The following is a 20,270-nucleotide window of genomic DNA, read 5'->3' on the forward strand; positions in this document are numbered from 1 at the left end:
TTCAATGCCATAAAAATTTTATTATATCGCGAATTTAATTTTTTTTTAAACCCAAATTATTTGATATTAGAAGGGCAATCCTCGCATTCGGAATGCATTTTGGTGTGTCTGATGTGCCCTCAGGTCCCACAAAAAATCCTATGCAAACGATGATATCCGATTCCTTAACTGGAATTCAATTTTCCCGCCAATGTTGACAGTCAGTGTACAATGACTTTATGCAAATGAGATAACGTATTGAAGGTACTCTAATAATAATTAATGTGTGTTTTGACAGATTAAGGTGTAGTTGTTATTATTGTAAATACATGATACTAGAGTCCTGTATATCCTTATGATATATTTTTTAAGTGACAATTATTTTATTTAGTAATAATTCAATACAATACAAAACCGTACCACATTGTCTTTCATCTTCTCCGTCATAGCATTCTGCACGTCTATTGCATTCCAATGAAGAATCAATACAGTAGCCTACATCACTGCCATTATTGCACTTGAATTGGCCTGGTGCACAATCACCTGTAGAGGGTTGTTAATGAGTGACTAATTGTATGTCAGCAAACTACTTATTTATCTCGTAAAATGGAGATCTTAAAATCACAAATGTATGAAAACCATTTTGTGCCACTTTTTAGGAAATTGAATAGAATTGTATATCCAAATATCTGTATAGTACTGTGATTTTCGATGTTTTTACTTAAAAGTAAACACATCTCAAGATTAAAACAAGCAAATTGAACAGAACAAACGGCAAAAGCTAAGACTGCGCCCTTGACGTTGATTTAAGCATCATATCACATCATCAACAACAAGAGGGCGCTTTTCACTTGCACAATTGTTTTTGAGACAGCCTGTAATGTAAAGGCTGTTTATCACAAACGTCAAATGTCACTCAGGGCCCCCTTGGAGATCAGTACCAGTTACTGAAGGGGCTACCCTGGTTAAAATTGAACTTGAGCTCTTCCTGCTCACAACTTTTCGTAAAATTAGTTTCATTTTTGAGTGGGATCTGTAGATGAATGTATTTTCTAAAATAAAGCCAAGTGTTGGAGGTCAAAGGTTTAACAACACGTCTATAGATTTATTCATAAAGTGTTACACAAGCTCAACATTTTTTGGCAAAATATATGATAAAACATTGACAAAGAACGTGGTGATAAGAAAGGACAAGGTTACCTGCCTAAATCCTGGTATGAACATTTAGTGATTGCTGGTATTTATTTACTTTACAGACCTGATCATTTGGCCTGTCCAACAATGTTAGACCTTTAAGAATGCACGAACAGGTGGTATTAAAGGTCCGTTCATACTACCACCGCATTTGCGATGCGTTGCTTTGCGATGCGGTGCGTTGCCGCGCTGCATCGTACTGCAAACTACTGCATTGCGATATCGCAATAAAGTTAAATACATTTTAACTTTGAAATGCGACGAGTTGCGTTGAGTTGCGGCAAACAGTAATCGATATATCGGCATCGCAAAGCAACGCATCGCAAATGCGGTGGTAGTATGAACGGACTTTACCGGTAAGTTTATTAGACTATAATGTAAAACACATACCGTAAAAACAGTCCACTTCGTCGCTGAAATCATTACAGTTGTTTACTCCATCACATCGCAGATAGTTTTTAATGCACAAAGCACCGTTAGCACAGTTGAAGTCATTTTCTAGGCACGGTGCTGTTAAGATTTCGAAAATACATTTAGTATAACATCTCATAATAGAAAACTATTACCAATCGTTCTCGAAAGCGATCGCCAATCAATTCGTGTTATTGAGGAGTTCACATACGATTGCCATGACCAAGTAATTTGTTGAAATGGTCGTTGTTCCTTACCGGACAGTATGCGTGGGCATCGTTGGTTTTTGAGCTTAATTTTTGAGTTAGTTACTAACCTTAACAACGCCCTTCAACATATTATAATGTATCATATAGATACAGTAAGCCACAAAATTAAGGTACCAGTTATGTTCACCCCCTGTATATCATAAACAAAGACAGATATGTCATATTGGAACCAGTAGCCAATCTTTGAGGTCGAATTTAAGATCTCATTTATTGAAATTGTTCCAGAAATAAAAACACGACGATCCAAAAACCCAAGGAAGATGCCAATTTAAAAGTTGCAGTTTGCTCCATTGCAAGCCTACTGATGTGTACACAAAGCGTTCGCGAACAAGAGAACTAGCGCCGCACTTCCATTGATTAGGACACAAAAGTGCAACTTTTGATTTGGTTTCTTCATTAGGTTTTAGATTACCGTTTCTTTAATTCTTTAAATCAGAGCTAAGGACGATTTTGACATACTTGTCTTTATTTAGGATATACAGGGGTGAACACAAATGGTACCTTAGTTTTTTGGCTTACTGTATAATAATTCAAACAACTAAAAAAAGGTAAAAACGTAAGGCATGTATTATTCACTAACCATAATAAGCGAGTGGTTGCAAAGCGTCCAAGTAGAGTGCTTGTTGATGACGTGATTCTAATATGGCTGAGCGACGTATCTTGTTGGTGTTACATACAGTGATAGCGGGAAATTCCAGTCTGGTTTTTGTAATGATTTCAACCTGAGTGTGAATTATTTATTATATTACCAGATTACGTACGATTGACAAAACTGATTGGTCATAAAGCTACATTGTTATCTGTTTGACACGATTAATTTCCAGAAATTTCATATGTTGTCTCTATCATTTCTGAATGTTACAAGTACGGTAGACATTTACCGCACACACCTTTGTTTCATAACCACTAAGGTATAGTGGTATTTAATTATAGTTGTACTTGCTCAAGTAGCATTTTGTGTAAATTTTATGACACAATTTGTCGCCGTTCTTTTTTATGAGCGGCCTAAAATGAGGCTATGGCGCCCTTTCCAGCCTTGTCTAGTATTAATCTCCATAGACTTTACATGTAAAATGAAAATGTCCATAAAAAAACGGCAACAAATTGTGTAATAAAATTTGCACAAAATGCTAATTGAGCAAGTACGTGTGCAATGCACTATTTTTTTATGTATTGTATTTATGGTCTTTTCAAAAATAAAATGTCCATCTGAAACATAGGTGCACAATCAGGATATGGCAGTTAGAATAGTGTTGTAATGATTATTTGCCCCAAATATATATTATGGTCGAGTCATGAAAATGTCCTTCCATCAAATAATTGCCCACGCAAACTGGAGTGAATTTGTATACCCGCTAATTGTGTGACATTTATGATGATCTATATTTTAGTTAGCCATTATGTTGGATAGACAATCATTATGTTTGGGTGGGAATAATGTCTGGCGCAGCCACTAAAATTTAGAAAATATTAGAATATCTGGACGGTTTTTCGGTATTTTGAAGAGCAACATGAGTACATAATTAGTAAATAATAAGAAATTTCGACTCGCATGTAATAAAGGTCGTAAAAGATAATCCGATAACAATATAATAATAGCCATCAATAAACCGTTTCCGGAGGGGGGTACTTCAATTTGAAATTGATATAGGTGTAGGGCTGGCACTTTCGCACTAAGGGGCATTCGGTGAGAGCAAAATGTAAAAATATGTGGTCAATGGGTGAGAGCATGATTTTTGGCATTCGGTGAGAGCAAAACGTAAAAAATATGGGGTCATTGGGTGACAACATGACCTTTGTTTTAAATGGAATCTTTGGGTGAGAACCGAAAGACCACCACAGAAACCTCGAAAATCGAATTTCTAGTTGTAAATGGCTTAAAATTTCTTTGTTTTTTCAAAGTAAGTAACAAAATCAGTGATAAATTAAAGTTGCTGTTCAAATTGAACTTGTAAGGGTCGTTGGGTGACAGATCAAATGGAAAAATAGGGGGTCTTCGGGTGACAGAGCATGTGTTCGTAAAAATATGGGGTCTTTGGGTGACAGCGATGCTGAAAAGGGGGTCTTAACAGCCCTACATACGCGTCACCTCCAAAGTTTGAGTGCCACCCCCCCGGTTCCAGTCCCTTAACATATAGACGAGGCAGGATTTTTAAAATAAAATAATATCAAACTGATGGGTAACAATCAAATTGATACATCCTGTATTATATAATGTAAAATACTTTTGTTTTATGGACCACTGCTTTGTCATGTTTATATTCCGAGCAAGATAGGTGTAAAAGTTACCTAACCATTTTTAAATTACAAAATACTTTGTTTTTACATACCTCTGTGCCGGTACTAAAGGAGAAGTATCGTTCCATCAAAAAATACATTTGTATGAATACAGCAGCCATACAACCGATAAATACCAACGTCCAGATGAGACGACCCAAGGTTGAAGAGGCTTTAAAAACATTGGGTAAAGCATGTGCAGTGGAGTATCCTATCGCAAAATCTTTGGTTATAGAAGACAGTGACTGGGGGAATCCTGTATACTTTCGTATATCTGGTTGTTAGTTTTATACCTTTCCGGCCAGTTCGGATTCGGTCCCGAGTGAGCGTTGTTACGTAGGATATTGAGTCGTCCATTGTCGCCTGTTTTGCTAGCGATGTCCCTTAGAGGTATTGCAACTCTGGTAAATATTACATAGGGAACAGAAACGCATTATAAAACTATTAAAGTGCTCCCATTGTTGCAAAAAAATTGTCTTCCTGACTCGCATAATGATCAAACATGTCTATTTTCCTCTGTCGCGTATGGATCTTTCGGATTTAGCCAAATTTATGATATTCTACTTTATATTCAATATTTAAAAAAACATGCTTATTAGGTTAATTAGTAACCAGATTAGCTAGACAAAATAAAAAGCGACACAATTTTCAGTAATTTTCAAAATAGAGCATATATCGTTGCAACCGAAATGGTTTATAGTTCTATTTTCTAAATATTCTTACATAAGCTATGTTCGGCAGGTTTGCAACCAACTCATGCCTTATTGATCGGATATACCAAAGTCAATGTCTGCAAAACTTTATTTGAAACCCATCTCCTTAAAATGGACCCTGAACATGTCCACATGCGAGCATAGAGGGTTAAAAAAATTAATATGTCCCAAATTCATTCAAAAACAGACCAAATCATTCAAGTTGTTCTAGACCTATATGGATTTAATAAATGTAACATTAATAGTGTATGTGCATTGAATATGTAATTACCAGATTATGGGGCTCAAAGGATGCAATTATTTTGACAAAAAAATAATAGTATACCTATTATTTGTTGTACAGGGGCTCAAGGTTGCTCCGATGCGCGTAAAAAATTGTGTAACGTGCAGAAGACAGCAGATGAATAAATACAAAGTCCATTGAATGCTATTGAACCATTACTCATATTTTAATTTTTTGCTGTGTAATATACCAACCAGACATGACAGATGGTGCAAACTATTCTTTTTCTGAACCTCTAAGCTAAGACAAACCACTTTGAATAACTTTATACGAACATTGTAGCAGCATCGAATTTTCCAAAATATATCAGAAAAACTGCAAACATACGGCTCACCTTTCATTGTTTTGTATATCTGTTCCAACCATCCAGTTCGACGTAAACCACTGGGGCATACGAGTCGCGAGGTCAGAAGTAAACCACGATTTTGGTATACCATGCTCCATGCTAATAGAAAGAAATAAGTTGCAGACTTGTGAGAAATTTCTTATTTTCGTTACATTCCTACGCTATAAAGAATATGAGTATTGTCTAAAAATGAGTCATTTGACAAAAAGGGGTGTTTCGGCGGGAAGAAGGGGTCTTTTAGTAAACAGGGCCTTTGAGGGCAAACAGAACAAGTATGGGGTCTTTGGAGATGGCGGATACAAATTACTTGGCCATTTGCATGCGAACAACACGCTCTACCTTGAAGTAAACAAGTTGAAATATTTGTGCAAAAATGTGATATTTTCTCGTTTAATTGCACCATTTTGTGGTAATAGAAATAAAGAGTGCCAGCGTTTAATCCTTTACAAAAAACCCTTTACACCCAAATAATGTGTCCTCGGCAGTAAAATCGTTTAAATACTGGGTTCACCTGCACCTCACCCATTATTTACCTTATCATTTGGGTGTAAAGGATGCGGTATTACCCTTTATTTTTTATTGTACTATACAGTATGCATTATCAAATTGGCTTTGTTTTGAGTCCATATAAAGGATATATAATAAGCTACCATTTCATGATCTAATATCACGATTGGATAGACCTGAACAGATGAAACAGGCATGTGGCATCCAATCAAACCAAAGAGTGATAAGTCGTCAGATATCATTAGTATTACTTTAATGATAACGAACATAGCAAACAAACAAACAAACAAACAAACAAAATATCATGAAGATCATAGAACATACCTTTATTCCGTCGCATGTGAATAACTCCAATAAAAACTCTTGTTACATTTAAGAGCACTTTACTCAGGAAGTTACCGTTGCCATTATGTTAATACTCTCGACTCCTATTCACTTACCATGCTTAAAGTTAATGACTCAGTTGCTATCATTAACCCTTTTTAAAGACTTTATAGATATTCAGATATTCTATACCATAGTATTAATGGGATTAAATCAGTATATTACCCATTAGATGATAATAATACTACTTAGGTAAGGTAATTAAGGCAATAGCATAGTAACGTTCTCTACATATAGTCTACGTTTATCGTAGAAGTAATTATGCCCACTTTAGGCAAAATTTCTCAAATAGTAAATGAATATCAAATGGCTTAATGCGGAGTAGGTTATTATTTATCACCATTACTACACGCCTTGCAAAAGTAATGAAATATGATAATAGTGTTAAACAGCAGAAGTCGCAAAATTCAACTGATATTTCTTTATTTTTATTTCAAATATTTTCAAATATACCCAAGAATGTCATGCAATAAATAAATAATCGATTCAAAATGAGTACTTAATTTTTATTTGAAATTCACTTTCACAATTAAATGAAAACAAAAATGGAGTACACAAAATACAAGATTTTATGTCTTTGGTGTGGGGATGTATTTCTTCAACACAAAAGGGCAATATTTTCATATGATGGACGGCTTTTGATCCCAGCTATATACACTGTGTGCACATATCATTAGATTTATAAAGATTATTTCGAGGACTGGTAAATGTCAAAAATATTATTTTTAATATTTTGTCATAAAATTTGTATTATATCCCGAATTTTAGAAAATCAAAATTATTTGATATCAGACAGGGGATATTCAGAATGTAATTTGGTGTGCCTGACGTGCTTTCAGGTCTCCCAAAATACTGTGCAAACGTCGCTATCCGAGCCCTTGGATGCAGTCATGGAATAAGTTTGGAATATTTATGTTTGTATCAAATGTAGTTTTCAATCATATTAGGACCAAGTTTATCGTACGCGTAGCGCTAAGCTGAATTGAAAGATACAATTATTATTATAACACATTTTACATTTTTATAACACATTTATAACATACCCACAATTGTCCTTTGATGTTTACATCACACAGTTTGTCAATTAAATAATGCAGTACGTCCTGATGAAGCGCATTACAATGGAAGGATGATCAAGGATCACGCAATTGCAACACTTTTTGGCGGTCTCTTTGTATCACCAAATGAGATTAATAACACAAGCAAACATTATTGTTTAAGCAAAATCTCTCACTGTGACATGTTCAGATAAGTATCTTGCTTGAGAAAACACAACTCAATATTTGGTATGTCCACCTACTAGGGTCTATGGTCCACCCCTTGCCAGCTCAAGGTTACGTACGCAACGTGGCATTTCCCTGACCAGGGTTGCCAAGGTTCGTGCCAATGAAGGCGTGTTTAAGTTCCTGCAGGATACTTCTGCCCTTATAAGTTCTCTACATGGTTCATATCCGGGCTCAAAGCCAGTCGGTCCAGGTCTTCATTCTCATTTTCAAAAAAATCCCTTGCGCGACGGGCTCTGTGCGCCGACATTGAGGAAAGCTTATTTCCATTGGGGGTCCTTTACAAGCAAGAAATAACATTGAACAAAATGTCGAACAAAACAAAAATAGAGACAACGATGCACGAAGGACGTCAAAAACAGTTATGTGAGACCAGCTCAAACTTTAAAAATCAGTTGGATCCTTGATCAGCTAAAACTGTTTGACAGACTGTTCGAACAATTTAAAATCATTAATGTTCTTGATTTCATTCGGCAGTGAGTTCCAATGATGAATTGCAGTATTAAAGATATAGAATGGGCTGATGATGAAAGAGATGATACTCTAGTAAAATCGATTTTTATATATTCAGGACAATAGTTATGGAAGATTTTAAAAACATGGCTAAGTTTTAATTGAACAACTCTGTCTTGACTTGATAACATACCCACCATGTCCAATTCTTTCTGCCCAATATGAGTGCGTGGTCCTACATCCAAAATAAAACGAACGATCTTGTTTTGCACAATTTGAATTTTGTTTTTGTAATTTTTAGACAACCCTGTATATCATGAAGAACAAACGTAATCGAACTGACATAAAATTAAAGCTGGACACAGTGTCTTACGTGTTTTCATGCATAAAAATTCAGCATATCTGTACAAGAATTTAAGTCTACCACTTGCTTTTTTGGTACCAAGTAAGATGGCCTCAGTCTTACGAAGATGAAGATGCAAGAGTCTAATTAGTGACTCAATTTATCAGCGATTTTTTAAATCTTTATCAGAAACAACACTGTCATCAGCGTATAAAAGTAATTTGCAGTCGACATTGACGGGCATGTCATTTATATAGCAGAGAAAGAGGAGTGGACCAAGGATACTGCCTTGTGGAACTCCGCAGTCAATATCAAGTGGGGTAGAATCAACATTGACAATTTGCCTCCTCCCAGTTAAGTAAGATCTAAACCACTCAGCTGAGGACACTCCTAAGGCATCCTTTTATTTCAAAAGAATGACATGATCAACAGTGTCGAAAGCCTTTTGAAGATCAATTTAAACCATACCAGTAAAATTGTCAGAAGAAGTATGACTATGGGGAGCTGTAAAGGATGTTATTCGTTGTTAAGAAGTTCTTAAGCTGGATATAGACGGCCCTCTCAAGGATCTTAGAAGTGACACTAAAAATGCTCACAGGACGATATTTACCAACTTCTGTTCTTACATTTTGAAGATCAAATAAAAATATACCAGTAAAATTGCCAGAAGAGGTCTGTCTATGAATATAGTCAGCAAGGTGAGTCAAACACGTGTCCAGGCTGGAAGCTGTTAATTTGTTGTTAAGAAGTTCTTAAGCTGGATATAGACAGCCCTCTCAAGGATCTTAGAAGTGACAATAAGAATGCTCACAGGACGATAATTACCAACTTCTGTTCATACATTTTTCTTAAAAAATGGTTTACCACGAGCCATTAAATCGGTTGGAACTGAACTACTGGATAAATTGATAATGTGAGCTAAATGATCTTTGATGGCAAAGGCTCCATCCCTAAGAAATCTTGTTGGGATACTATCAAGACCAGTACTTTTAGATTTGTTCAACGAACAGAGATCTGTTCTTTTATGTGGGTCTTTGCGGAGTTTTGGTGCAGCTGAGCTGTCTGTAGAAACTGGTTGTGCAACTATGGTAACAGCAGGCACTTACACTGATGGGTTTGATTGTATTGGTTCGCTATGGTGTTTATAAAAAGATCATCGTTTAATACTGGATGATACGTAGATCACAAGTAAGCAAGAAAATGAATTAAACAACGCAAATAATTGGTTTCGGTTACTGTTTGTTTTTCAAACACCATCTTCTTAATTACAATATAATTATGTTTTTTTCATATCGTGTACAACTTAACATATAACAAGCTTTAACATGTTTGCAATGTAGTTTTCCTTAAGTGAAAAAGAAAGTGCGCAAAACCGTTCAATTGAGGATGTACATGCGTCTTCCATCTTCTTCAGCAAATGGGTCAACGCATTTCAATACAATAAGACATGCACAATATTTATATTCATTTTGTTATATTTTAAGAGTTTGATTTGAATGTTTTTCATTCTGGAGTTTTAAACTTATTAAACATATAAAAATCAAACAAGGAACTATTAAACCCCTTTTCGTAACATAAAAAGTTCATTTAAAATAGTTCAAAACCAAAATTCTTCAGGCTCAGCAAACATAACAGGTTTTGCAGACAAGTTAAATGTCCGGTTTTATGTTATACAAATATTGACCAATTCCTGGCGTATAATAAAACACATATAAAAATAAACCATGAACTGTTAAAACCCCAAGACCTCGTAATATTAAAAGTCTATTTAAAAGAATTTAAAAGCAAACTTCTTCAGGCCCAGCAAACATAACTAGTTTTGCAGACAAGTTTGTCGGGTTTTAAACATGTTATATAAATACTGATTTCTGGAGTATAAAACTGAACAAACATCTAAAAATAAACGTTGAAAAGATGAAATAAAATCTCTCAATATTGCAGAGTAAAATACGGTAGGAGTTCAAACCTTCTCGCACACGACACCTGCTACAAAATGCTCGTGATGTTTTGCAACCTTGTTTCTTATTCAGTGTCTCACTTAATAACAATCCTTTTAAAACTGATTGATCTTCAATGAAATGAGGTGATATTACTTTTATATTGACTTCAATATTTTGTAAGACAAGGCAGTGTTTTACATCAATAAATAAAGCTAATTTTCCTGGTGACACTGGTCACCAATGGTCACGCATGATTACGACACGAGACCTCTTTAAACGCAACTTTTCAATATACGACTCGATTATTACACCAATTTCACCTGAAAATTTAATACAATGTGAAGTTAATGTCTATCATTACAGAAAAGCATTAAGCCCGCGTTCGCCCATAGTTTAAGATATAACCATTTGAGTGATCTTACGGGCTCAATACGGAAATTAAGTGTGAAATGACTCGCGTGAAATGAGCGTGAAATTAAGCGTGAAATGACTCGCGTGTTACATTAATTTTGTGAGTGTTGAAAGACGTATTTGCCGGCTTATTTTTACCATATTGTTACGTAACAGCAGAGGTCACACCGGTAGAAGTTACCGGAAGCGAGCTAAGTTGCCGTCGTACTGAATCACATTAGGAAAAATACGTTAGCCATTTGTGCAATCCCATAAAGGTCAAAACTTATACAGGGGTCAAATTTCAAAGTTACTTAAATGTTGTTAAAACCAATTTACAATTAAGGAAAATATATATTTTGGCCTATCTACTAAATATCGTTCCGGAGTTATGAGCAAAAAGGTCGAAGGTCAACATTTTGGGCTCCACAGCGGTCAAACAGAAAATTTATTTAACCCGAATTTTCAACATTTTTTTAGAAACGATTTGTGTTTGCTGTGGTGACTGGTGATGTGCATAATATACGCACCAACCAGCTTCATTCACATTTTATTCGACAGTCTCTTTAATTCTTCTTAGTAGAACCGAAAAATGCTACTAGTGCCAGACGTTTAAACCGATTTCGATCAAACTTAGCCACAAGAAGCACTGACCCAAGCTTAATATAAGTTACAGATAGAAGTCAAAGGTCATGTAGGGGTTATCAGGGGGTCATTTTGTGAAAATCTTAAAATGAGAGGTCATTTTGTGAAAATCTTAAAATGCTTCTCCTTTTATGTGCTATGACCACTAAACGTGGCCGCCAGAAGAACCGCTGGCCCAAGCTATTAATACGTTGTACCTCAGATTGGGGTCAAAGTTCATGTAAGGCTTAATAGGGGTTAAGTTTGTGACAATATTTGCGTGAAATGTAATGAAGCAGCTATCATTAGAGGCAGCAATTTGGCAGATACCTTGTGCAGGGAGACAGCTATTTGGGCACAATTTTGACAATCTCCAATTTGGCTAAAACTTATATATAATAATCCTTGATATATAAGGGGATCAAGAAACATCAGCTAAGGCCATCCAAGGTCAAATCAAATGTTGAAGCTGCTCCGATGGGGCCGTAACTCTGGGAAAACAATCTCAGGCACTTGGAGAGTATGAAACGGCAAATGTCATCTGAGGTCAAAGGTCAGGTCAAATTTAAAGTTGTTCAGATCGGGCTGTAAATTGGGGAAAATGATCCCTGACACTTGAGAAGTATGAAACCGCAAAGTTCATTTAAAGTTGCTCCGATTGAGCTGCAACTCTGGGAAAATGATCCCTGACACTTCAGGGGTTAAATGTGATGCAAATTAACCTTGATTTGAGAGAGCATGAGTAGTCAACCCGAATTTTGGTCAAAGGTCAAAGGTCAAATGAGGTCAATCAGCAGCCACCGCCTGACATTCGTGGCTCGTGATCCACAGTAGCTCTAGTGTTAATTTGTGTCCTACAATATGTGCTTCGCTTATGTTTAGATCAACAACATTAATAATACTCAATATTTAAGGTAGCACATCAGGCAGGCTTCAAACAAACAGTCTCATAAAACTAATGTTCAATTTCAATTTGTTCCTACAATTTGTGCTTCGCTTATTAAATTATGTTCAGATCGTCACCATGTACAACATTAACAATACTCTGTATTTTGTGCAGCACATCGTTTGATGCAGGCTTCAAGCAAACTGTAAAACAGCACTCCAAATTCCACCATAGTGACGAGAGAAAAGCCGAGATAAAGACCACTAGTTCCTCCAATGTCACTAAATAAACTGGAGGTCTGAAATTAAGCAGAAAATAATAAACACTTGGTAAATGTTGAAATGTGAAAGCATTCGTTAATTTATATAAGCTTTAATGTTAAGGATTATAGTCTCAGATAATTATATACATGTGTAGATGTGGTACTTGTGATAAACATCTGTATAATTTAGAGTTCAACTGAATGAGTGCATCATGATTAATAACATATATTTTTATTTTTCATGGGGGGGCAAAAATTGTAGCAAAAGCTGGAAATTTTCGTAATTTTAGGTTTTTACTGGGAACATCTGGGGTGGCAAGAGTTAAACTGAGTGCATTCCCCCATGACCCCTGGCACCGCCACTGTGTGAGGGGTTGTGTAGTGTGTACCAATATCTGTGGTGTGGTTGATTTATGTGTGAGCATAACTACTTACTACGTATGCTGCTACTTCTTTAGTCTCTGCGTAGTTAAGTTCCTCAAAGTAAACTTCTAACCGCAGCATATTCCTTCTGAAAGGGCAAAATAGTAGATAAAATATATTTTAATTGAATGATTGGATGATGTTGCATGTTCCTGTTGAAAGTGCTAACAATTACGCACTCCTTATCATGCTTATGCTCTAGAATAGCGTCATTTTAAAGTGAAATCAGGTTATCTTGTATTCATTAACGTAAAAAAAATTGAGTCATGTACTTCGATTTTGTACTCCTTGTCGTTCTATTTAATTTTAAGAGGTAATAAAACGATGTTATGGAATACAAATGTATTTGTTACCAATTTATTATGTTTGTGAGATAAAATAAAAATAGTAACTACGAGAAAATATCATATCATAACGCACCTGACTTGCTCGATATCGTGAATGTTTTTAGTTTTATCGTTAATAGAGTGGATACTTCTCAACAGGTGTTTCTGACAAGGGAGAAAAAAGACACACAATTAAATTTGAATATGAAGAGCTTATTTCGAAACCGTGTTAAGTCCACAAACACATGTGTCTGATTTACCTGTGCGATATTGCTATGGGTTGTGATGCTACAGGTATTATAATTTTAGTTGGATGCACCATTACAAAGCAAACAGTGGATGGACGCACAGTAACAATACTGTGTGAGGCATTTGATTCCAAAATGAGAACAATAGTCTGCATATTATTGTTAACCAGCATTGCTGTGGTAAATAATGGCTTGTTGATGGTACAACTTATTGTTGCTAATGTCAGACTTGTCAACGTATAAATTGTGATTGTATTACACAAATAAATGAGACATTTGTGGTTGTGGACTTAACACGGTTTGGAAATAAGCTCTTCATATATCAAAAAATACAAAAAAACAACAACAATAAAGCAAGCGGCATAGATGACAACGAAGAAAACAAATGTCGATAACGACGATTAGAACGACCACAATGTTGCCGATGATGATAATAATATATGAAGATACTGCAAACAGATTGCAATGTTATCCAGAATCAACCGTAGCACCAACGAGCTTGGTGATGATGACGATGATGATGATGATGATGATGATGATGATGATGATGATGATGATGATGATGATGATGATGATGATGATGATGATGATGATGATGATGATGATGATGATGATGATGAAGATGAAGATGAAGATGATGATGATGATGATGATGATGATGAGTGATGATGATGATGATGATGATGATGCTGATGATGATGATGATGATGAAGCAAGACACAGACTCCGCTTCACGGATCTCCATAGGCACGTTATTCCAAATGCGAGGAGCACCGACAGCTGCTAAGGAAGAATCATCCGCATTTTGTGAGATCTCAGAGTGGACAGACGGGGTGCAGTCGGCGTGAGAGCGGAGTCGGCGTCTAGCACCAAGGGGATCGTTACTTCTTTGTAAACAAATAAGCTCTTCCAAATAAGAAGGAGCTTCACCATGGAGACATTTTGTAAATATACAACAGGATCTTAAATGAATTCGCTCATTAACAGGGAGCCAATGCAATTCCTGCAACAAGCCGGCAGAGGGCTGGTCTCGGCCACAACTAAAAACTAACGCGTGCGGCCTTGTTTTGGAGCCGCTGCAAACGCTTTTAAGAGGTCTACTGCACGTGCGCCCAGCAACAGAGAGTCTGCGTAATCAAGGCGCGAGAGGACCAACCCCCTGACAGCATTGTGGCAAGTTTCACGGGTAATGAAGCGACGAATCCTCCAAAGGTTCCTTATATGAAAATTTATAGATCTACAGAGGGAGCTGAATAATAATAATGATGATGATGATGATGATGATGATGATGATGATGATGATGATGATGATGATGATGATGATGATGATTAACAGTTGCTTACCACGTAAATATCGGACGGCCAAACAGACTGTGACGTTGTCTTAGTATAGAATCGATCACTGAAAGAAGCAAAGAAATAACCAGAGTTTCTTCAACTTCAAGATGGCAGAATTTATTGTAGCAATAACATATCTAGTTGTAAATGTGTCCAGAAAAAAATTAATAACATGCGAGAGGGAATAAAAAGAAATATATTGTACCAAAAACAAAGCTTTTAACAGAGAAACGGCCTTCCTAAACAACAAATAAAAGATGCTGCAACTCTAACTCACACAGTCGTATCCCTGGTGTATTGCTTTCCCATCCCCCCCCCCCCACCCCCAACAAAAATACTAATTTTGGAATTATTTTATGAGAATTGACCATTTTCTCATTTCCACGAAACTTTAATAACGTGTAAACAACCTGTCATCATATCATTTTATTTATCATATCATTTTTAAATTATTTGCCAGTAAATCTGTACACATCTGTCACATTGTTTTAAACGAGAACATTTAACACCATAGTTAGTATAGCACGTTCGATCAGTCTCATAGAAATGAGATACGTCTCTACGCATGCTTCGGGATGCTATCTAACGTGCTACACAGCAAGCTAAATAATTCATACATATAATAGTCACATGAATGGTCAAATTGAAAAAAAAAATGTTCGAACACTTACGTGCACTGCTGACGACATGCACAGTCCAATTCATCGATCTGGTGCAAGTATCTAATCATCTGTACACATATATCTAAAGAATTGTTTAATTAAACAAAAAAAACATAAACTGCATAATAATTAGAAGGATGGGAAAGAGTAATAGATGCAACCATATTACCAGAAAAAGTAAAAAACAAACTCTACTGCATCCATACAACTCATACCAACTCTGGTTGTCCAGGCGTCAAATACCCCCGCGCATGAAAACTTTATCTACATTTGATACTGTCATATATAATATTCAAATAGTTGAAATCATGTAAATGCGTTGCATTTTATATTAGAAAAAAGGAAGGTTTTATTTCAAACTTTAATGGTGACCCGCAGGCCAAATTGCTAGAATTCTACATTAAACACAACTAAACAGACACAATGCAATTTGCAGGCAGCAGCTTAATCAGCGCCAATATTGCAACATTGAAACAAACAACTATACAAACATCCAATCCAACCCAACCACATCCCCAGTAGGCAATGAGGATAAAGTGCCTTGCCCAAGGACACAACACATTGGCACGAGCGGGGCTCGAACTCGTAACCTATGGATTATGAGTCGGGCGCCTTATCCACACGTGCTCCCATAGTATCACAGTTATGTTACAATACAATATTTTGGTTTAATAAAATAATATTACAGATGCTTATCATGAATTCGTTTTAAAGAATTGTACAATATATCTCATTTTCAATCCGTTCCTAAGATTCAAATATAAGTCGATAACAATAGACGCCTTATATGCAGTGATTGGTAATGACCATTTCGGTAGATCTCATAAGCCTTTACGGGTAGACATGCGATGTTATACAAATACAACATGTTTTGAGGGGAAGTAGTCAAAACTACTGGTCCCTCCAGTCGGTATTGGATGATTTGACTACTTCCCGACGTGTCAGCGGAGGGAAGTAGTCAAATCATCAATACCGAGGGACCAATAGTTTTGACTACTTTCCGAAATAAAACATGTTGTATTTGTTTTACTATACCTCATAAATATTTTCACTATCACGGTAAAATCGTAAACAAAAGTCAACACACACCAGTCAACGTGCCGGCCAGCATGGTAAATAAGCTTAATATTTTGCTTACCTGATTTTATTGGAGGATTTCTGTTCAATCAATTTACATTTTGACCTATATTATTCTAATTTTCTTTTTAACATTCCATAAATAGCATTTTGTTTCATAAAATGTCAAATTCGGATGTTATTATCCATCGGTAATCTCAGCAAAATAACTGCAGCAGACGCCATTTTCACGATAAACGCGTCTGCAGAATTGCCGTTGTGTAGCATAATGCTACGTCTGAAGGAACGGAGACGCACGGGGTCGAGACACCGTGTGGTAGTAGGGTGCGGAAGTTTTTACTACTTCCCCGCGTGCGAGTAATTGCACAGGCGCGGGGAAGTAGTCAAAATACCGTACTCGGACGCTGGCGTTATTAACCAATAAGATGTCTGGATTACCTAATAAATATTTAAGAGGTATAGTAACATCATTTTACGTACGCCGATGCGCATCGCTTAGCGAAGTTCGTTACTGCGCATTCCAAAGCCTCGCAGTGCGTAGTAACGATGTGCGACATCACATGTCTACCCGCAAATGCCTATTGGATTTACCGAAAAGGTCAATTGATATTTGAATTCGTTGAACGGATTGAAAAGTAAAGTATTTTCGTAAATTCTCTTATATAAGAATGGAGCGGTATGTAATACTCGTAGTTGTTTTATTCTTAAAGTGCATCAATAATTAGTTATGTTTGCTTCGGGCATTAAAATATCCAAATATTAAGTACTTTCAGGGACATCCTGTAATACAATTCTATAGTAGACGTACTGGTTGCCTTGTAGATATGCCCTGATCAATTGACATCAGTCACGCACATATTCATAATGAATTAAAATGTATAAAATTTAATCCTGTCAACCTAAAAAACTCACTTTTGGTTAGATGAAATCACCGACATTGCGGCCAAAACCTTTGCCTTCAGCTTATGGGATTTACTGAAAAGGTCAATTAAAACAAAATTTTTAATTAAGATGATCTAAGGTCATCCGTGGTCAATCGATGAGGAAGTTGCTTGTTGATCCAATCCCAACCATGTGACCGATTCACTCTAACGCCCCGCTCATGTTGAGCGACGGTTTTCGGCTCGTACCCACACTGCTTCTTTGACCTTCGTTCAAACCAACGAGGTTCACAATCCAAGATGACAACATCGTCTATGTCAAAACTGTGACCACTTCCCTCAAGACGTTTGTAGACCGCCGAATCGTTGCCACTTGAACTGGCGCGTCTATGTTGGGACATGCGACTCTGCAGGGGTTGGCCGGTTTCTCCAATGTAAAGTTCTTGACACTCCTGATCTTCAGCGCACTTGACACCATAAACTACACCGCTAATGCGGCCCTTGGGTTACTTGTCCTTTGGGTGCACTAGCGATTGCCGCAGAGTATTGGTTGGCTTAAAGCGTGTTGTGATGCCGTGATCGCGGTAAATTCTCTTTTTTAACTTCTCAGAAACATCCCCATGGTAAGGAATGGTGCCATAAGTCTTGGTACCGGTACCAGAGGAAGTGGTGTCCTTGTTAGCTGGTTCAGCGACTTTATCACCACGATTAAGGGCTTTGTCAATCGCCCAGTCTTTGTAACCGCACGTTTTTAAAGCGTGGCGAAGGTGTTGATGCTCAGAGATCTTATCAGAGTATTTTGTGATGATGGTATCAACCCTGTGGTAAAGCGTACTTACAACACCAAGTTTCTGGACCAAGGGGGGGGGTGAGGTGAACTGCAAATATTGATCAGTATGTGTTGGCTTGCGAAATACTGATACTGAGAGAGTAAGATCGTGGTTAACAGAAACCAAGCAATCCAGAAAGGGAAGTTTATTGTCCGTCAAGCCTTCTTGGGTGAATTTAATGTTGTCATCCACTTGGTTGATATGCGCAAAAAAAAGTTATCGAGTTCCGATGTCTTGACTATAATCCAAGAATCCAAGTGTCGTCGACATAACGATACCATTTGGAAGGTGGTGAACCGGGGTAAGATGACAGAGCAAACTGTTCAAATTGCTCCATGTAAAAGTTGGAAATAATCGGCGATATAGGGGAGCCCATCGAACAACCATGTCATTGATGATAAAAAATTATTGCCATAACTGAAATATGTATTGTCCAAACACAGGCTCAAGAGTTCACATATCTGATCAGGCGACAAGTTGGTACGTTCAATCAGAGTCTTATCCTCCTTCAAAACATCGCGAACCGGATGTATAGCGTCTGCCGGATGTATGCTAGTAAACAAGGCAGTGACGTCAAAAGATGTTATAGTCTCATCCGCGGCCAACATAATCCCTTGGATTTTCTCTGCGAAGTCTCTGGAGTTCCAAATATGATGGTCCGATTTGCCGACCATCTGTCACATTGTTGGGATCGGGTCATCAAGCAACTTCCTCATCGATTGACCTCAGATGACCCTAGAGCATCCACCCTGCTGAAGGCCAAAGCTTTTGGCCGCAACGTCGGTGATTCCATCTAAACAAAAGTTTTTCTGGTTGACAGGATTCAATTTTATACAATTTGAACATTTTCCCAGATGACTGTTTGTATACACAGATCATAATGTATTACAATTTTTGTTTCTTCCCATGAATCAATTATTTCTTACGAAATTGTTCGATTTATGGATTTATGTAACTTCTACTTCAATTTTTACCATGTCTACTAGTACTAGCACTACCACCACCAGTAATATCATTATTATACCTTGCTTTGTGTTGGTAATACGGCAACGTTCTCCATCTAGTAGAATTGTATTAGAACAGTTACATCTTTCTAATATAGTACTATACAAGCAGACTCGCTCACAAACCTGAATTAAAAAAAAAAACAGTTTTGAAGATGCGACATATAGAGTAAAATTTAAGTTGTAAGGCACATAATTTTATATATTCGATATCGACGACTTTGCCACAGAGAGCTATATACACGTTATCACATCGCTGTACTTCTATTTAGTTTGTGACCAACGTGGTTCCTATAGCAACCCCTTCACAAAATCGCTTTACCTGACGAATATGAGCACATTCCTACATACTGACATACCATATAAAAACAAAGACTTCTAGTATAACCCGTTTTAACGTAAATGACCGAACTACTTTCACTCCTTAAGGAACCAGTCAGATATAATGGGTTGCCCATTAAACGTCACTAAAATGTCAATCTAACATCTTATGTGTTATGTGACTGTACCGCGCACACTAAATGTATCTACGCGCTTCGCTTAGAACAGATAGGGACCTACGAGCCAAAAATAGTTGGACTTAAAGTGTCATTTCATGATCCACAGCCTCATCCCCCACTTTTCTCAAAAAAAGTTGAGATTTTTATATCACTGGAAACCTCTGGCTACATAATGTTTATGTACAAAATATTTCTTGCAGATTAATTTGTTTTGCAAAGATATCGTGAAATTTGAATTTACAACGCATTGTCTATGGAGCAGTGTAATACACATAATCATGCATAACTCGCAAACGCAAAATCGGAATCAACTGAAATTTTGGGAATAGGCTTTTTCGTGGATTTGTACTGAAAATGTCATAAAAAGAGGATGCTAGGATTACGAAATACTCCTTTAACTCATTCATAACAAATAACTATTAATTATGCATGTATCA

The 20,270-nt window shown here is 36.8% G+C and overlaps 1 protein-coding gene and 2 long non-coding RNA genes across 3 annotated transcripts in view; all 3 read right to left on the reverse strand.

Moving 5' to 3' along the window:
• LOC140150212 (uncharacterized) overlaps positions 1-5,570 on the reverse strand; it is a 34,829-nt gene extending 29,259 nt beyond the window's left edge. The window contains 5 exon segments of the mRNA XM_072172218.1: positions 400-522; positions 1,564-1,683; positions 2,434-2,575; positions 4,184-4,412; positions 5,461-5,570. Of these exon segments, the coding sequence (XP_072028319.1) occupies positions 400-522; positions 1,564-1,683; positions 2,434-2,575; positions 4,184-4,412; positions 5,461-5,570 (724 nt within the window).
• Positions 5,571-12,256: 6,686 nt separating this feature from the next.
• On the reverse strand, positions 12,257-13,677 carry LOC140150929 (uncharacterized). Its single transcript, XR_011858875.1, has 3 exons — positions 13,388-13,677; positions 12,980-13,055; positions 12,257-12,580 (listed from the first exon to the last, which is right to left on the reverse strand). It is a non-coding gene; the product is annotated as an uncharacterized lncRNA (long non-coding RNA).
• A 1,208-nt stretch (positions 13,678-14,885) lies between these two features.
• On the reverse strand, positions 14,886-19,460 carry LOC140150930 (uncharacterized). Its single transcript, XR_011858876.1, has 3 exons — positions 19,354-19,460; positions 15,551-15,623; positions 14,886-14,943 (listed from the first exon to the last, which is right to left on the reverse strand). It is a non-coding gene; the product is annotated as an uncharacterized lncRNA (long non-coding RNA).
• Between the last annotated feature and the right edge of the window lie 810 nt (positions 19,461-20,270).

The sequence above is a fragment of the Amphiura filiformis genome, chromosome 4, assembly GCF_039555335.1.
Source record: "Amphiura filiformis chromosome 4, Afil_fr2py, whole genome shotgun sequence".
Classification (NCBI taxonomy): Eukaryota; Metazoa; Echinodermata; class Ophiuroidea; order Amphilepidida; family Amphiuridae; genus Amphiura; species Amphiura filiformis.